Here is a 17,340-nt window from a genome sequence, read left to right as displayed (position 1 = left end):
CATTACCTTTGGGCATAGTTTTTCAAATTAAAAGGCTTTTTCTTGATTGTACAGTATAAGAGTGCTTTGAAGTTTCATCTTAGTCTAAAGTTATCATCCTTGGATAAGTAGTTTTATTATGAGTAAGAGTAAGATCGTCACAGTTTACTGTATTTTAGCAGGTACAACTGTTTACAGCTACAGATGTGACTGATTGGTTTGCAATGATCCCTTTGCCAAATATGACAGGACAGAGTTTCATAGAAAATACACAGAACAAGTTTAAACATGGCAATAAATTAAGTTTATTTCATAAAAGCATGAAACAAATTAATCAGGTTTCCCTACATTTAGTCCGATATGATCTGTACAAAACAACAGAATACGAAAGGATGGTGTCACTGACTTGGACCGAAAAAAGTAAAAGGGGCAGAAAAGTAGGAAATATGGGATGAAATGAAAAGTGGTCAGTGATGTTCGACATGATCGGGAGGTGAAACTGATTTTACAAAAGACACTCAGCATGGGGATATCATTCCATTTTTAAAAACCCGAAGCAGAATGTCTCATCTTATCATCTATACAGCCACAGAATAGTTTGCAGTATCAGTCCGGCAAATAATCATCTTCAAACTATCCTGTGTGCAGTGAAAAAAAAACTGAATAGAATGTCCATTAGGACCCTTAGCACTCAAATAATGCTGAGACCACAGAAGCTTTGAACTGTCATCCATGTGATGAGTGCTGGAAAATGATGGGCTCATTTCGGTTGACCGTCCTATAAGACTCTGTAGAAAGCACTGAGGGAGGTTAGATTTTTCCTGCTTTACGGGGCCATCCAGAAAGGCATCGACTGCTGCTGTGGCTGTGTTTTAGCACGAGGGGGTGGTGGGGGAGGGCAGCGATAGCCCTGTGTCCAGCCTGAGGAGATGGAGGTCGGGGGGACAGCCCCAGGGTTACCTGGCCCTGAGGCTTTAGAGGTGCCGTGGTCTTCCTCTTCATCAGATGAGTCCCCAGTGTATGCTACCAAACCAGTTTTTAATCTTTTCACTGCGGGCTCTGAAAGAGGGAAGACACGCAGAAGAGAGGAAAAGGTGGCGGATTTGGGGAGAGAGGGAGAAAGAGAGAGATATGGGGAGAGAGAAAAAGAAACACAAAAACAGCAGCAGCAGCAAAATGTTTCATATAAAAACACACGAAAGTTAATTATTCAAAAGACATTTTGGGAGAAACAAATAGTTAATAGATTTGAATCATAGTTTCAGCAAAGTAGAGGAAGGAGCAGCCATTTGAGAGCAGCCATTGGTTGGTGGGGAGCGACAGTGTTGTCCAATCGAGTGGCAGGACAGCGTCACAGGACGAGTCGTGCCCCACCCCCAATCAGCATCCAGCATGGCCCCAGAGACACATGGAAGAGAAGAAAAACACAGAGAAAAAGAGAAAAACACAAAAACAGGAGAGATTCTCGTTAGTGAGGAAAGCAAACAGACTACGGAGACTCCAGACTGATGATGTCATCAGAACGGGACGGTGGGTTTCGACTTATGAGACAAATGACTGAGCAATGAACAAAAGATGGTGAGTCATAGCTCCACCTCACTACCTGGAGGTTTCTAGTCACAGCAACAGAATCCTGGAGGAATCATAAGAAGCATAAGGGCCACTTTGAGGCTGTTTGTGTGTGTTTGTGTTTTTGTGTGTGTGTGTGTGTGTGTGTGTGTGTGTGTGTGTGTGTGTGTGTGTGTGTGTGTGTGTGTGTGTTCGTGTGTGCCTGCATGTAATGCTGCATTTATCTAATCTGCCACAAAAGCAGGGAGGCTCATTATTCAAATCCAAAAGAAAAAGCTTAATTTTTTTTACTTGTGTATTTGCCCTCTACATGTGCAATCTCAAGAAAAGCCACTGAACTCCAGACACAGTCGAGCGGCCCGGGAGAGGATTTACATTTTACACTCTGCAGTTCGACATTACGGCTGTGAATAGATCCAGGCTGAGCTTATAAACGAGGGCACAGTCAGGAACTGTGGATTTGGATTTGGTCAGTGATTTGTCAGTCCAAAGGATAATGCCCTTACCCATGGGGCCTTGGGGCAGCCTTCTCTCCTCCATCTTGGGTCTCACTCCATTCACAGGCAAAAGTGGTGGAGGCATTAGTTGCCGACTGGAGAACAGAAGACGAGATGGCGTGAGGAAACTATGTCTAATACATTTAAGATGAAATATAAGCAAATATCACAACGCTCTCAGTACCTGTCCCTCTCAATCGGCGGGCCAGAGGAACTCGGTGGTGGGGGTCCTGCAGTCTCAGGGCTGCCCACTAGGAAGCCTGCACCTAAATTAGTCATATGAATGGGTCCATGCTATGAGCAGAAAAACACAGGCACGATTAGCACATATCCCCGACTAAACCCTGTCCTAACACTATAATCTGTTATAATATACCTATCCCAGCACCAATGTGAAAGAAAAATTGGTAAATGCGAGTTATAGCTTACCACAAGTCTGTCATTACACAGACATTTCTCCTCATCCTCTTTGAAAGATACTCAAAGCTTAGCAGAAATAATTGTTTCTCTGAACACATAAGTGAACTACTGGGAAACAGCAGGCCATGCAATCTCAACCACTGTACACTAAACATGTGAAGAAAGGGTGGAGGAAGACGAAGGATAGACTCCAGACAGTGACTAAAGAGAGCAGCTTCACACAGGAATGACACAACAGCTGATGAAAGTGACCGGACACAAAATGCACTCAAGAAAAAACGAAGACACAAACAAGAGGCGAAAGGCACACAAGGGGGAACAAGATGGAGGAAAAGAAAAGTAGAGGGAAAAACAAAAACAAGGAAATATGACAGTTTGCAATCGTGGGTAGTCGTTAATCACCTGGTATCCCAGCAGGCCGCTGTCGCTCTCGTCAGGCACCTCCTCTGTGAAGCGTCTTCTCTGTGGTGGGTTGGTGGGGGCAGCAGAAGGTGGAGCTTTGGGTGGCGCTGCAGCAGATTGAGGAAATGGTGCAGGAGGAAGAATCTGGAAAAAAATGGGTTAGGGTTAGGGTTAAAACTAAAAACTTTGCATAATTGCATAATTGAGATTAAGCAAAGTTTCAAAGTTTTATTTATTGTTTTGATGGGTAGATTTGAATCAGAAATGGCTATTTTTTATAAAAAAAATACGTCATAAAATGATGAGGGGTGTCACGGCTCACTCTTACCTGTGGCATCATGCCTTGAATGGAAGCAGGGGCAGGAGCTGGAACAGGGCAGGGGGCTGGAACAGGGCCGGGTGGGAGTGCATATTGGGGAGGCACGCCTGTGGGTGCTGCAGGAGGTATGGGAAGGGGGACAGTGTAAGGTGGAGGGACAGGTTGGGGCTGAGGTGGGGGTACAGGCATGGCGTAGACCGGTTGGAATCCAGCAGGGGGGTAGTAAGGTGGCTGAGGAGGCATCCCATTCACCACTGGAGGCTGAGCAAAGCCTGGGGGAGGAAGAAGAGGGAGGCAGAGCATGTCAGGATTTCTCAATGACAGGAGCAACAGTAACAACTCAAGCCATGAATCCAGACCACAGACGACCAGGTGTTGTGTACCTTGTTGTGTTGGCATCATTGTACTCATTTGATTGAGGAAGCGAGAATATTCTGCATGGACCTGCAAAAGGAAAAATGTACTTCAGGCTTGGAACAAACTGCAGGTAATTATAAAAAGGTAAGACAACTCTTAAAAGATATATGTATTATAGAAAACATATTATAAATATACTACATAATACTTTGAACTATTATGTTTCAATTCAAATAATTTGATGCCCTTCATCATCTCCTCCTGGAAGAAGCACCTCCATCTTTTTGTTGTAATATTTGTTTGTGTAGAAAATACCAGCTAATCTCATGGTAGAGGATTAGCACATAATGTACACAACTCTCTATAGTTCTGATGTGTGCTAATAGGCATGACCATAATGAAACATCTGTAAAAGCTCAGATTCAAGTTGCTTCAAATGCATGTCTTTGGTGTTTTTTCTCTGACATTTATCTTTCTTTCCAGAGTTGGTTTGAGACACCAATAGTTGTCACATTCGTGCCTAAGAGTTTGATCAGTCTAGAATATATGAATTGACCATTTGCTAATCTTTTAAGTACCTCTGGAATATTTGCTATGTTTTTAAATTGGGTGTTATAAGCAACTAAATCTGTTTAAATAGCAAGAGCCGTGCCGCATTTCCAAATAGTTGGAATATCTGCACCCAACATAACTGTGGTCAGCTGGTCAGTGATGCAGGTCTTCCTCCAGCCAGTAAACAATGGCACTATATGGTACTCCAATTGTTCAGATGTTGTTTAAACAGTGTTCGGAATCACAATTCCAGTTGTAGTGGAAATAGGAGGTTACTCGTTTTACAGTAACAGGAATTTACTCACAGTCTGAAGAAGGTTCTCACACAAGGTTTTTGCTGCGGCGAGTCCTTCTGGTTTAGGATGACTGGAGAGGAAAAGGTTGAATTTAGCTCCAGAGAGTTTTGCACAAGCGATAATCATGTCCGAAAAGGAAGGTTTCAAATTACCCTGACCTGATGTAGATGTACATGGGTTCGAAGGCCTCTCGTCCAGAGGCAGGCTCCAAACAACCTGACCCCTTTCCTCTGAGGAAGACTTTGGCCCCAGTCTCGGCCTGAATGTGCTGCAGGTAAGAACAACCGGGGCCCTCGACCCGCTCTTTGACCACAAACCCGTGGATAGCGTGCTCCAGTCCCACAAAGATTTTATCTTGAACATAATGCATCTGAAACACAAAGATGACAAAAGGGCACAAATATAACTGTCTGCAACATAACATCCACCAACCAAATAGATATGGAGTTATTGGAAGAAGAAAACCTATAAAATAATTTTAAGGTGAATACTGACCATGTCATTCCAACTTAGTTTATGAAAATTTAAATGACTCAAACAGAGACTCCTTACCCCCGACTGAAAGTGTGGTTTGTGGTGGTGGTGAATGGGGGGCAGCGAGGGTGGAGGCGGGTTATGCTGGTGGTAAATTGTGACCGAACTTGGGGTGAAGGATGAAGAAGATGATGAGGAGGCAGTTGCAGCCTTGACCACACCATTGGTGATTATTTCCTTGATTCTATTAACTGCCCCTGGAAAACACGGGTTAAAAAAAAATTCATGTAATTACTGTCAACATGAAGACCTGGCTCCATTATTGATTAATGATAAGTTTGACAAAATACTGACTGTCCACAAGTTCTCTCGTCTGTCCTTGAACATGGAGATACAGAGGTCGATCTCTGTGTGGAAAGAGCAGTAACAAAAAGGTATTATTAATAAACAGTAAACAACACGTTTTATCAGTTGCTAAAAAAAAGAGAAGTCACCCTGGTAGAGCTTTGCCTTTCTCCTCCGACGTCATGAAACGCCCTCTGGTTGAAACCGCAGCGCCGCTTACTTTACTGATCTGCAAGTAAAAAACATATCAATTATTAATTCACAAGCCGGCTGATGAACTTAACGCTAGGATATGATTGAACATGTTGCTGCTGACCTCATCCTGGGTTTGTCCACGCGTCAGGAGATTCCGACAGGTGATCGGGACGTCGTTGATCTCAACCTCGGCTACTACCAGGTCATCTTTGGCTTTCGATGGCATTTGAGGCTTCCCAACACCCATCATCTGAATGAGGAGGAGTCCAGAGAGGAGACACTTCACTAATATAAGGTACAGAAATAACTCTTGTGCCAAAACAATAGAGGATCTGCTGTTTGTCCATTCAACTATCTTTTCTTTACTATTTCTACTAAGCTATATTGGAGTCAAATTTCTCTCTGTTGAATAAATAAGCTGTTATTTCTTTAAATGCTCTTGTATTGGATTGGTGCTCGGTATTGGTTGATCTGAAATAGTTCCAAGCATCACTCTACAGACAAACAAAGTTGTTCGATGGATCAGCCCCACAAAATTAATATTGGCCGAGCTTTTAAACATTATTAATTAACGGTCTGGGGTCTGATACGAGAAAAATTCCTATTGTCTCATCGTATAAGCTCATTTAGCAGTTTATTTCTCACACCTAGCAAAAACAAATGCTATTTAATAGAGCAAATCTGATAAACATCCAACCTACATGAAGGTTGTTGTTCAGTTTATGTTGACACTCATTTATGAAGCTGCTCATCATATTGGGTGATGTGGTTTGTGATGTGGTTAAACCATGTCACACTGGCAGGACTGCAGTTGTTAAGGTGGTATCTGTTATTGCTCTTTACCTTCTCCGGTGGTCCTGGGGGTCCAATCTGCGAGGGCTTGAGTTTGCCCTTGGCCACCAACATGGCATTGATCTTGGCAGCCACGGCGGCGGCAGCATCCAGAGCCCCGGTGGGTGCCGCCTCAGCCTCCCCCATCCCACCGGGGCCCGGACCGGGACCGGGCTGGTCCCATTTGCTGCGGCGCCTGAGAAGACAGAACACAATATAAGATACACAGGGAAAATAAACTTACTTAAGATGATGTTTCCTGGAGCTAAACCACCTGTCATCAACTGACAGCTGACCGCTGTGTTATTGTTTGACAGGTTTTGACAAATGTGAGACTGGACTGTGGAGGTTTCCCTCGTTCAACTCTTTTAATGATTTTTAGTTTATTGTGACCACGTGTCTCTGTCAATGAGCAGTAACATGTGAACACACGTGTCCTCTTCTTGTGTAACACGTTAACAAAAGAACAACCACCGTGCACCGAAGCCCGGCAGCAGTCCGCCATGATTATATAAACAGGCTAACGTCAGCTAGCTAGCCGGGCTAACAGCGAGCAGCTACACGGGGGAAACGGTAATAAACAGCCCGGTGCGACGCACTCACCCGCCGTTATGAGTTCCACAAAATGACATCAAGGTCTTGTCCAACGGGGATTTTCCTCTCAGTGTGAAAATAAAAGGCGAAACCCGTCCAGCAGCCTCCGGACACGTTAGCCAGACTCTGCAGGTTGTGTTGTTGTGGGTGCGAGCTTCGTGTCTCGCTGTTTCCGCCTCCGGTTGTTTAACGACGACGCCTCAAGATGGCGCCAGAGAGCAACTCGTGTTTACTTCCGCCGACGAGGTCACGTTTTCACCTCTCGATGCCTGTTTGTTTGTTTATAAGTGAGATTATAGATAAAACAGCTTACCGATTACCTTGAAACTTTAGGAAACCATGTGGTGGGGGTCAGGGAAGAGCTCTTTGATTTTTGGTGCGGATCTGAATCAGGGTTTTTTATTTTTCTCGTCCTTCAACATTGGGAGGTTGGACGTTTTTCAACATTTCCTCTGTTTTCCCCAAGAGACAACTCATGGATCTTGATCAAATTAGAATAGGTACATTTATAGAACTGATGTCTATGAGCTTGTGAAGTTTGGTGCAGCTTGATTGACTCTGAAGGGATTGATTGTTGGGCCCTTTCTAGTTATTTGGTGCCTCAGAGTAAACATCATCAGGTGTGGTGGCCGAGTTTGCTGCTGTCTCACCTGCTTACACATTTCATCACCTCCCCAGCACCCCCAGTGAGTTTAGAGGAGCCACTAAAGTTTCCACTGGAGGAGAAGGAGCTGAGCCCGAGCACCTGTCTCCAAACAGGCCTGCACGTTGAGTCAAGGTAGGTTTTTATCTAAAGCTTCACAGAAACTTTAAAAGATGTGTCAGGATGTTGTTTTTCTTCATTTATTCGTTCTGGGGTTCCTGTCGATTTTTTTGCTTAGTTTTCCACATTTTGTGTCACTGAACAACGCAAACATTCATTTGTCCGTCATGTTTTAATAGCACACACCAATCCTGACTCATGATTTCCATGTGAATGGGGCTGGGTGATATGGGCAAAAATGAGTGTTAAACCGTTTTGTTTTAGACTTGATGATTTCTTTCTCCTGAGTGAAGTGTTAAAAGTGTTAAACCGTTTTGTTTTAGACTTGATGATTTCTTTCTCCTGAGTGAAGTGGTTTTAATCTCATCTTCACGAGCAGACAATGACAAAAAGTGGGGTCGATCTCTGAGGTCGATCAGTTATGTGTTGTGCCTCCGCACAATGTTTTCACAGTGCATAAGAAAATATATCAATAGCGATCATTTGTTATATTGCAATTGATAAAAATTACATGGTGATAATTATTGATATTGTTTTATTTCTGAGCCTTAATTAAATATAAGCAAGAAAATGTGCAGATCATACAACATTTTGAAAATCGACTGACAGGACAGTAGATGGATTTGTGTCTGGCGTAGCTCATTGTCATAGTTACAGCACTATGAAGTCAACAACTGCTACGGATGAATTCTAATATGATCTGCAGTTTCTGAAAACATCACCTGTTGCTGACCTATTTCTTCTCTTTATTTGAGGTTCTAACATGAATTACATATGTTTTAACTTCCAAATTGGCACAGAACCATTTTTGTCGCAGTTTTGAACCTTATCAAAACACAAGAAACATCTGAACTTGCACCAAAACAGGAAAGTTTAATAAAATAAGAATAAAATAAAAACAAAAACATACACTCACATCATCAGGCTTATGTTATTACATTCCTATCACTAAAATATTCTGTATTCAATTCCAATGGGAAATATTTTGAATATGACCAACTCCAGCTCAGAGGGGTCATTCATGTCTGTCGCTGGTTGCCATATTTTTTTCCTGGCATTTTAATGTAGCTTGCTTTCTAATCTGTCAGGAGAAAGGACACCACTCAATCTATCAATCTGAACATGGCTGCAGGTTGTCACATCTGTAATCTTATACTGGAGAATCGGACCCAGAAGCAGGATGAGCCCAACGTCATGTTCATAGACGGAGCAAAGCATCCCAGTTTGTTCTGAAGTGCTGGGTTTACTCCGAGTCAGCCCGGCAGGTAGAGGTGTTCAGTTACTGACCACCCAGGAGCTCAGGGACATGGCCAGTGGGTGCAGGTTTACTGTGGAAGGTGAGAACGCTGTGTGGGGGCGACATGGAGCAACAGATTCAACAACCAGCAGCAACAGCAAGGCCCATAGTGGAGGTTCTTTTGTCCTGTGTCCTGGGCGATGAAACCAGTCTGCAGAACTCTGCTGTTTTCAGTTTGATCAGGATCGAGCTCCATGTCATGTGCACATTAGAGGAAATTGTTAGTTTCAAAAGGGTCAGAATTAGTTTCCGATCACAACACTGGTATTGTTAACATTCATCTATTAGGACTCTGGATATTTGTACTTTGTTTTTAAAGTAAAATATTTTAAATTTAAAAGGTCTTTTTACTGAGGTAGTTGACTCAAGAAATTGTAACGCCATTTTCAAGAAACAGTCTGCCAAAATAGAAGCATAATAATCTATACCCCCCTAAAAAATTGTGCATTTGAACATTTGATACAAACAAAAATAGTTTATATACACTTTAATCTACCATACATGAGGGGAAATGTCAGTATTCCTATTTTCTGTCCAGAGACAGTATTTGCTATTTACCGCGTGACCAGAGCTCATTCTTGCGGTGTTGACCCCTGGGGATGGGAGGCGTCCTCCCATGGGGACACTGTTACCAGGATGGGTCAGTTACTGAGCCACCTGAGCTGGATGTACAGACAAGAGGGAGAACGTGTCGTGTAACGAAGATACGGGAGAACAAGTGCAGCCATTTTATAGCTGTTACTAACCTCTGCTGATAAAATCTTCAAGTACGTGGCATCATGTTTGTATAATGACAACAGTGACCAAAAGGTTAACTTGGCACATGCATAATGAATAGATGAAGGTCCACACTGAGCCTTGGGCACAGATAGACTGTCCAGTGGACAAAAAATTGATCTCATAACTAGTTTGTGATACAGGCTTGGTTCAGTAGATTCTTCTGTTTGTGTGTCGTTGCTCCTGTTTTATCAGGGAGGAGACAAGTCTGCTGTTTACCAACATTAAGTAACAAGAACATAAGACTTTCACAAACGCAGGGGAGGTCACATTCATGGATATGGTGTTTTGTCTGAGGAAGCATTTTCATAAGACTGAATACTAGCTTATTATACAAAAACATTTTTTAAAACCATAAATAGTTTATTCCTTTTATTAGTGGTGTGGCTTCTGTGAGGAAATGAAGGAGAGGAATGCTCAGCAGGGGCAAATAAGAGTTTGGTTGCAGTCACAGACGGTGTCAGTCTTACCTGCAGGTGGCTGTCTAGTTCTGTTAGACTTCAGTGTTCACTCCTCCACCTCTCACACAGACTGTGACCCTGCTGGGATCTGTTTTACCCATTGAGTTAAACAGGTTTATACTTAAAGTCTTGACTTCTCTAGATTCAATCTAACTCTTTACTTTTAACACCACTGAGTGAAATCACTCATAGATATGTTTGAAATGCACCTTTTACATAGCAAGGAGACATAACCTCATAAAAACAGACTATGTCTTTTTTATATGCATTAGAGGGTTTCAACTAATAATATTTTTAGAATTGGAACATTTGGTCTGCTGATAATGATCCTGAGTCATTCTTTAATCCACCATAATGAAAAAATAATGGAAAATGCTCATTAACATATATCCCAGGTTTTGTATTTAGATAACATGCTTTGTCCATAGTTCCAAATATTCAGTAGTGGAACCAATGATGGGTAATTGTTCATGAGAAATAGCCGAAACTAGCAACCACTTATTTCTGACATACTCTCATATCAACTAATCGATAGATGGATTCATCTTTTCAGCACTAATACATAAAAGGCAACACAAGCTTTAGTTGTAATCTGGACCAGTGTCACGGTATTGGGTACTGTCCCTCCCCAGCCATGATCTCCCTGCATGAACACAGCGTGGCGCTCGGATGAGTGAAGTGTCAGGAGGTCAGAGGTCAGGGGAGCTGTGAGGCCGGACCTGACAGGGATGATTGTTTACCCGCAGAGTGCTGCCAGGAGGAGGAGGCAGCGCAGCTCAGAGACACGGTGAAACACAGCGAGAGGGGCAGACGCGCCATGTTTACTGTCTTTCCTAGTAAGAGCTCGAGTGCGAACCCGTAATGTGTATGTCGGTTGATGTAACCTCCGGCCTTCAAGGCACACACGCCTGGCTCTGGCCTGATCCTGGCGGCTGACACTGAGGTGTAAAGTCAGGGGACGTGATGGGAAGGAGGGCGCCTCACAGTGGGCTTACCATGGACTGAACAAAGAGACACTGTGAGCTGCTGGGTTTCGGAGTTTGCTGTCAAACCAGCGATTACAAGCAGTTTTTTTATTAAGGCCGTGTTGACTACATGCGTGGGCATCATGAAGTCTATTGATTTTGTGCCTTTGATAGGTGCTGCGGTGACGTTGCAGGAGTCGAAATCTGGAATTCTATCAAGAGTTTCCGTCATCCATAATCCCAAAGCATCTGGTGAATTAACTTCATATAAGGTGAGAAGAGCATGCAGAGGAATGAGAGGGTGGGCAGGGCAGCGAGTGTGGAGGCGACATAAAATGATTGAGAGAGGGAAAACAGATGGGGAGATTGAATTTTAGGGGAGGGCAGGCGGAGGCAGCGTGCTAAGGGAATCTTTTTTGTGTGTGTGTGTGCGTATGTCTGGAGAGAATGGGAGCCTCTTATACACCTCACAGCGTGAATCTGGCCCGGGCTGCGGCCTCGTCTCGTCTGCACAGCGGGATGCTTTCCTGAGCGGGCTGCCCATGGGAGGGGCACCTGCAGGAGCCTCAAACACTGGTCAAGAGGGAGAGACTGATGGGCGGGCGGGGTGAGGGGGCGAGGGGGTGCAGGCATGGAAAGATGCGTGCTGGTTCCAGGAAACGGACATGTGCTGGGACTTATGAAATCCTCAGGTAGAACACACAGGGATGTTCCCCCGAAAGAAAATATGTGGCCTTGTGTTTTCCCCCGTGGACGCTGCCTGTAAACGCAGGATGAAATCAGAAGCTTCTGTCGCACACGAGGACAAAAGTTATGATTGGAGCAAGTCGGCCGGCGCTGGCAACTACTAACACAAACAACACAAGGTTTATAGATCGTCCGGTCTGCCAACTGAGACAATATTTTCCATCCATTTGGTTGGGTTGACCAAACACCGTGTATTTGTAGTTTATCAAACGCGCAGTCATCCCAGCAGACCTGAGGGAAGACTTAATCATCTGATATATTGAGTTTGAGAAGACACCCAGAACCTGGCCACTGTGAAGACGCAGAAGATCGAACAACAAGCTCCCTGTGCTTTAATATCCACGCCACCGCTGCACAATGTCTTTTTTGGACAAGTTTCATCTTTACACAAGCAGCACCCTCCATCTTTTCTGTCATTGTGGTATTAACCCAGGGGTCCAAAACTCACCAGATCTCATATGAGGCCTGGTGATTTGAGCTGTAAATGGAACTCGCTCTTTGTCTGCAAGAAATTCCTTTCAAACGGACAAATGTGCTGAGAGGGCCTCGCTGTCTGTGAAATGTGGATGGCTATTGCATTAAGTTCACAACAGAGGGCGCCCCCTGTGGTGTGTGACCGCACAGGGCTCCGGGTAATAACTGCACTGGGAACGTTAAGCTCAGACGTATCCAGGCCAGGTAAATGGAAACACATGGCAGGCAGCACTGACTGTAGAAGGGCCCTATGCAGTCTCAGAATTAATGGAATCACAGAAGAGAAAATGTCCCGAGCTCCTTTAGCAAATACTTTCGGTACGTGTTTCTTTAACCCTGTCTGTATATCACCAGTGCAGTAAAGCCCTGTTGGGTGCCACGGCTTCTCCTGCAGCCCTCAGCTGTTCTCCTCCTCTGTGAATCTTCCTGCACGTGTTCCCTTTATGCACAAATAAATAAACCCAAACTCAAACTTTGCTCTCCTCCAGTATTTCGAGGCTCATTTTACGTCACATTTAACATGAAATCACTTTGATAAGTGAATACCTGGGGATAATGTACTCTCACAAGTTACTGAATGTCAAGTCTCAACACAGTTAAGCACAGTTAATGGAGCGTAATGGGATTATGGGTCATAGTGACAAAGAGAACATCAACGCCCACATATTTCACTTGGGGCCAACTCTGAACAACCAGTGATGAAATTAAAAACTTAATGGTTCAGTGCTTCCTCTTTTGTGCAGTATTTTTCATTTCAGCTTGTAAATGTAGCTTTTTTTTCTGTAATGAGAATTAATGCATAAATTGACTGATAGTTTTGCATTAATGACATAAGCTACATTAGATATTTTTTAAAAACATTAGAGTTTGGTCAAAGATTTCAGTTTCCCAGATATATCGTATCAGAGTGTGTTGAAATATGTCAGTATGAAATTTTAAAGAATTTATAATGCAGAAAAGACCTTTAATTTAATTCAAGTTCTTTATATTTGTTTGTATTTATATTCTCTTTTTATTTATAGTTATTCACAGTATCTTTTATGCTTAAACTGTAAAATATCAAGCCTCTGTTACATTTCTCTGCCAAAATAGGTAGAAAATTATGTCTGAGCAATCATTGCCAATTTGTTTGTATATATAATATAATCTGCTGATAAACCGATATCAGGACCTTAAACCAAGACGCCTCAAGTATACCCCCCCCCCCCCCCCACACACACACACACGCCAGCCTGATAACCCCCTAACCCCCCCACCGATTTTGTCCAGTCTACCCATCCCTCTATGTCAAACACCAGTATTTGCTCATCTGCGTCAAAGAGCAGCAGGGTTTGTGATACAGTACAGTGCAGCCTTTGAGTCAGACAGGCAGACACAGACTGTTGCTACAGGGATACACCCAGAAACAGACACACAAGAGCCGGGAAGATCCTCTTGAGCTAATAACACACACGCACACTCTCTCATTCACACACACAAACACACACACTCTCACGCACACACACAGAAGTATGATTGCAGCGTGCAAGACATTTCCATTTAGATATCGTGTTCTTTTGTGCACGGCCAAACTATAGTTAAAGATCCAGCAACACATTGTATTACAGAAAACTTAGTTTTTATTCAAGGCTGTATATTATGCATTATTATAAACATCAGTTACAGTCAACACGAGGCGAGGCCATGTAAAACACCATTCATAATAACTAAATTGGCAAACCCAGCATGCAGGTCGTGATAATATAAACTTATATTGTTTTATATGAGTCAGGGGAAGCAAATCAAGAATCTGACCTGCTCCAACATGTGTCAACAAATGGTGTCTGAGAAAAATGTCTCAACCAGGTCCAGACCAGTTACAACCAGTCGTTCTCTGAGTGTTCTCTGGAAATGAGCAGAAGTGCATCATGGTTTTACTGGAAATGCTTGTGCAACATATGACATAATCTGTCCTTAATATTTTGTAGCACCGATTTGCTTGAAGGACAAAAAATCTTCTTACAAAATAAAAAATCCTCTCTATTCCTAGATCTTTCAGTTTAGGGTTAATTTCCATAGTCACAAATATAATCTCAATAAGACATTTAAAACCAAATGATCAACATGTAAGTTCACAGCAAGTTGAGACATTATTTGATATGAACACTGATGATTTTGAAAAGATAGGTGACACACTGAGATTGTCGTCTTTTTCTGGTAAAACCCATCTAATCTCCAAATAGGAAATATTGTCAACTCATGCTTTTATGCATTGGCAACAAAACAAAGATAGTTAACATTTAATCTCTTAATAAAATATTTATTTCTGTTCACAAAGCACCTTACAAAGTGTTATCATTTGCTTGTTATCATTGTATCCCTGGCTGATTCTAAATCAATCGTCTTTGCAGTAATAAATTCATAAAGCCTTTGTGTACATCATATTTTCATACATTTGCATAATGTTAAACACACGTACACACTCACATTATTATCTGTGCCGTCAACACACTGAGTCACTGACATCACACTACTGCAGTGGACTGCTCTTGCGGCAGAGCTGATTTGCTGATGTCAGCGTCTGCCTGTTGCGTCTTCGCTTTCCTGTCAATAGTGTGTAGAAGAACGGATTCACACAAGAGTTTCCATAGGTCAGCCCCGTCAGGATGCGATTCACTGTCACCTGCGTCCCCACCGGGACCGTCCGCAGCATGTCGGGCTTGTACAGCGGCAGCAGCTGCCAGATCCAGAAAGGGAGAAAACAGGCCCAAAAGGCCAGAACGATACCCAGGATGAGGAGCAGGACTTTGGGTTTGGGAGCACGGGGAGGACAAGCAGTGCTGCTCGCAGTAGCCCAGGCCGGCTTGGTCTGAGACACCCAGTACAGCCGGCCCAGGGTGGCATAGAGGGCTCCGATGGCCAGCCCAGGACCGAGGATGCTGGTGCAGAACAGCACACTCAGATAGGCTTTGGAGCTCTGCTCGTCCCACGCCGGCACACACAGCTGGCCCTCCTGGTTCTCCCCATCCTCCAGGTGCAGGGTGATAATCATGGGCAGACTCAGAGCCACAGCCAGCCCCCAGGCCAGGCCCACACGCAGCAGGCCGGAGGAGTTTGAGGAGGAGGTGTGCAAGGGGTGAGCCACAGCCCGGTAGCGGTCCAGACTCATGGCGGTGAGAGTAAAGATGGAGGCGTGCATGGTGAGGAGGTCCAGGCTCAGGAGGAGGCGGCAGCCCGGCTCACCAAAGGCCCAGCCTGACGCCAGGCTGTCGTACACGATGAAGGGGGCGGTGAAAAGGTAGAGCAGGTCGGCAAGTGCGAGGCTCAGCACCTGGAGGTGAAGAGAGGAGGAGGAGGAAGAAGAAGACGAGATGGGGGAGGTGGAGGGGGAGGAGGCGTTGGAGAGGCAGAAGGGTATAGGTACTCTCATCAGGCAGCAGGATGGCCCTGCTGCGCGTCTTCTCTTGCTCCTCTTGCGCCTCAGAAGGAGGCCTAACGTGTACAGGTTTCCTGTGATGCCCATCAAGGAGAGAAGGGAGAGGAGGGAGCAGAAGAGAGCGGTGGATGCCAGGCTGGGTGATGGAGAGAGGGAGGGAGTCGGGGAAGGTATAGAGACATTTGGGGTGATGGGGAAGGTGAATGCGGAGGGTGGAGGCAAAGAACCTGAGAAGTCCATAATGTGGATTTTTTTAAGTTATAAGGAACGTAGCGATGGAGTTTAAAGCTCAATCTGTTTCAGATTCAGTTTCAGCAGAAAGAGAAAAGGAGAGGAAAGAAAGAAAGAGAAGAGAAAGAGGTGGAGAGGACAACAAAGGGATAATTTGTTAGTTTAATCACTACTTTCCACTTTCTGTCGTATTTTCTGGCGATTTTATTTATTTGACATAAGGATGAAGGAAACTGATGCTTTGAGATTACTGAGCTGTGATTTATGTGCATTATATTTGGTGACACCAGATAAAGTAAATACAGTCGTATAAACATGTAGAAATGAACAATGTCAGCGAAACCAGGGATGGTTTATGTTTGGGCAGAAACCTGTCCCGGCTGCCACAGCCTTCACACTTTTATAGTTTAACAAGGAGCCGAGCGAGGCTGTTCGGGTTCTAGTTAAATAATTGGATTTTCAGAGTAGGAGGGCTCGGTTGGAAGGTTGTAAATCTGGACTCAAACCTCCCAAAGGCTGGTTCCTCCTTAGGTCAGCCACTGGGCAACAATTAGTCTAAGTGGGACACCAAGTTGTCGTAAAAGTAAAATGGCCCAAAAGTCGGTTTGTCAAGCTTAACTTTACCTTCTTTGGTTTGTTGTTTGGATGCAGATCTGTGACTCTATCCTGGCGCTGTCATGCAGTTTAGTCACAAGAATAAACTGAAATTGATCCATTTAAACTTTGCTGCTCCAGAAGAAGAGACATTATGTTGTGACTTATCTTTTCTGACATTGTTCTGTGACACGAGTATAATAGTTTTTTCTTCCATGACGGATGGTTTTCTGCAGTAATGTTATCTGCAGCGAGATCAAAGTGGACGCGGGGAGTCTGACAGCAACAGCCTGTATGACACATGGTGGCCCCGGTGGCTCCGGGGTTAAGAGCTCCTGTTGAACTGTGGAGGCGCAGCAGATCCCCTGCGGTGCTGAACGCCTCCGTACGTTACCGGCTCCCCTTTAAATAACAGACTATATTCTTGACAGGACCCTTTGAAGCTGGGAGTCGGAGCGGAGGAGGATTTTCCTTTATTTAGATTTATTCAGCTGAATTCTTCTAATAATAAACGGTGGGATTGTCTCTGATCCAAATGGGTAAACGTGTTTAATATGCACTTTTAAAATGGATAAATATTTTTAACAAAAGGCTACAATCCCAAAACGTTAAATAACTCCTCAGTAAAATGAGTCGTATTTGATAACACACATTTAAAGACCTCACTGTGAAATTAAATTGAAGGTCACTTAAAAAATGAAGCCAAATTATGGATTCACACACTTTATATGCCTTGAGAATATTGGTTTATAGTCTATATCACATTTTACTTGTATTGAGGTATGT

At 43.8% G+C, this 17,340-nt stretch overlaps 2 protein-coding genes across 3 annotated transcripts; both read right to left on the bottom strand.

The window, feature by feature from the left end:
- Positions 1 to 260: 260 nt before the first annotated feature.
- Positions 261 to 6,999, bottom strand: khdc4 (KH domain containing 4, pre-mRNA splicing factor). 2 transcript variants are annotated; one of them, XM_053432096.1, is made up of 14 exons: positions 6,840 to 6,999; positions 6,249 to 6,432; positions 5,527 to 5,655; positions 5,360 to 5,439; positions 5,220 to 5,272; positions 4,944 to 5,122; positions 4,544 to 4,761; positions 4,401 to 4,461; positions 3,570 to 3,630; positions 3,196 to 3,458; positions 2,868 to 3,011; positions 2,230 to 2,339; positions 2,055 to 2,140; positions 261 to 1,038 (listed from the first exon to the last, which is right to left on the bottom strand). In XM_053432096.1, exons 1-14 carry the CDS (start codon positions 6,866 to 6,868, stop codon positions 806 to 808), a joined length of 1,830 nt encoding a protein of 609 aa, XP_053288071.1. In that variant the 5' UTR covers positions 6,869 to 6,999; the 3' UTR covers positions 261 to 805. The 2 variants fall into 2 exon arrangements, with proteins under 2 accessions (XP_053288071.1, XP_053288072.1); XM_053432097.1 differs by having other exon boundaries at positions 4,550 to 4,761.
- A 7,824-nt stretch (positions 7,000 to 14,823) lies between these two features.
- Positions 14,824 to 15,969, bottom strand: uts2r3 (urotensin-2 receptor 3). The gene has a single exon (XM_053432122.1). The coding sequence runs from the start codon at positions 15,967 to 15,969 to the stop codon at positions 14,824 to 14,826; it is 1,146 nt and encodes a 381-aa protein (XP_053288097.1).
- Positions 15,970 to 17,340: the final 1,371 nt, after the last annotated feature.

The sequence above is a fragment of the Pleuronectes platessa genome, chromosome 10 (genome assembly GCF_947347685.1).
Source record: "Pleuronectes platessa chromosome 10, fPlePla1.1, whole genome shotgun sequence".
NCBI classification, from domain to species: domain Eukaryota; kingdom Metazoa; phylum Chordata; class Actinopteri; order Pleuronectiformes; family Pleuronectidae; genus Pleuronectes; species Pleuronectes platessa.
This window is presented reverse-complemented; position numbering and strand designations above follow the sequence as displayed.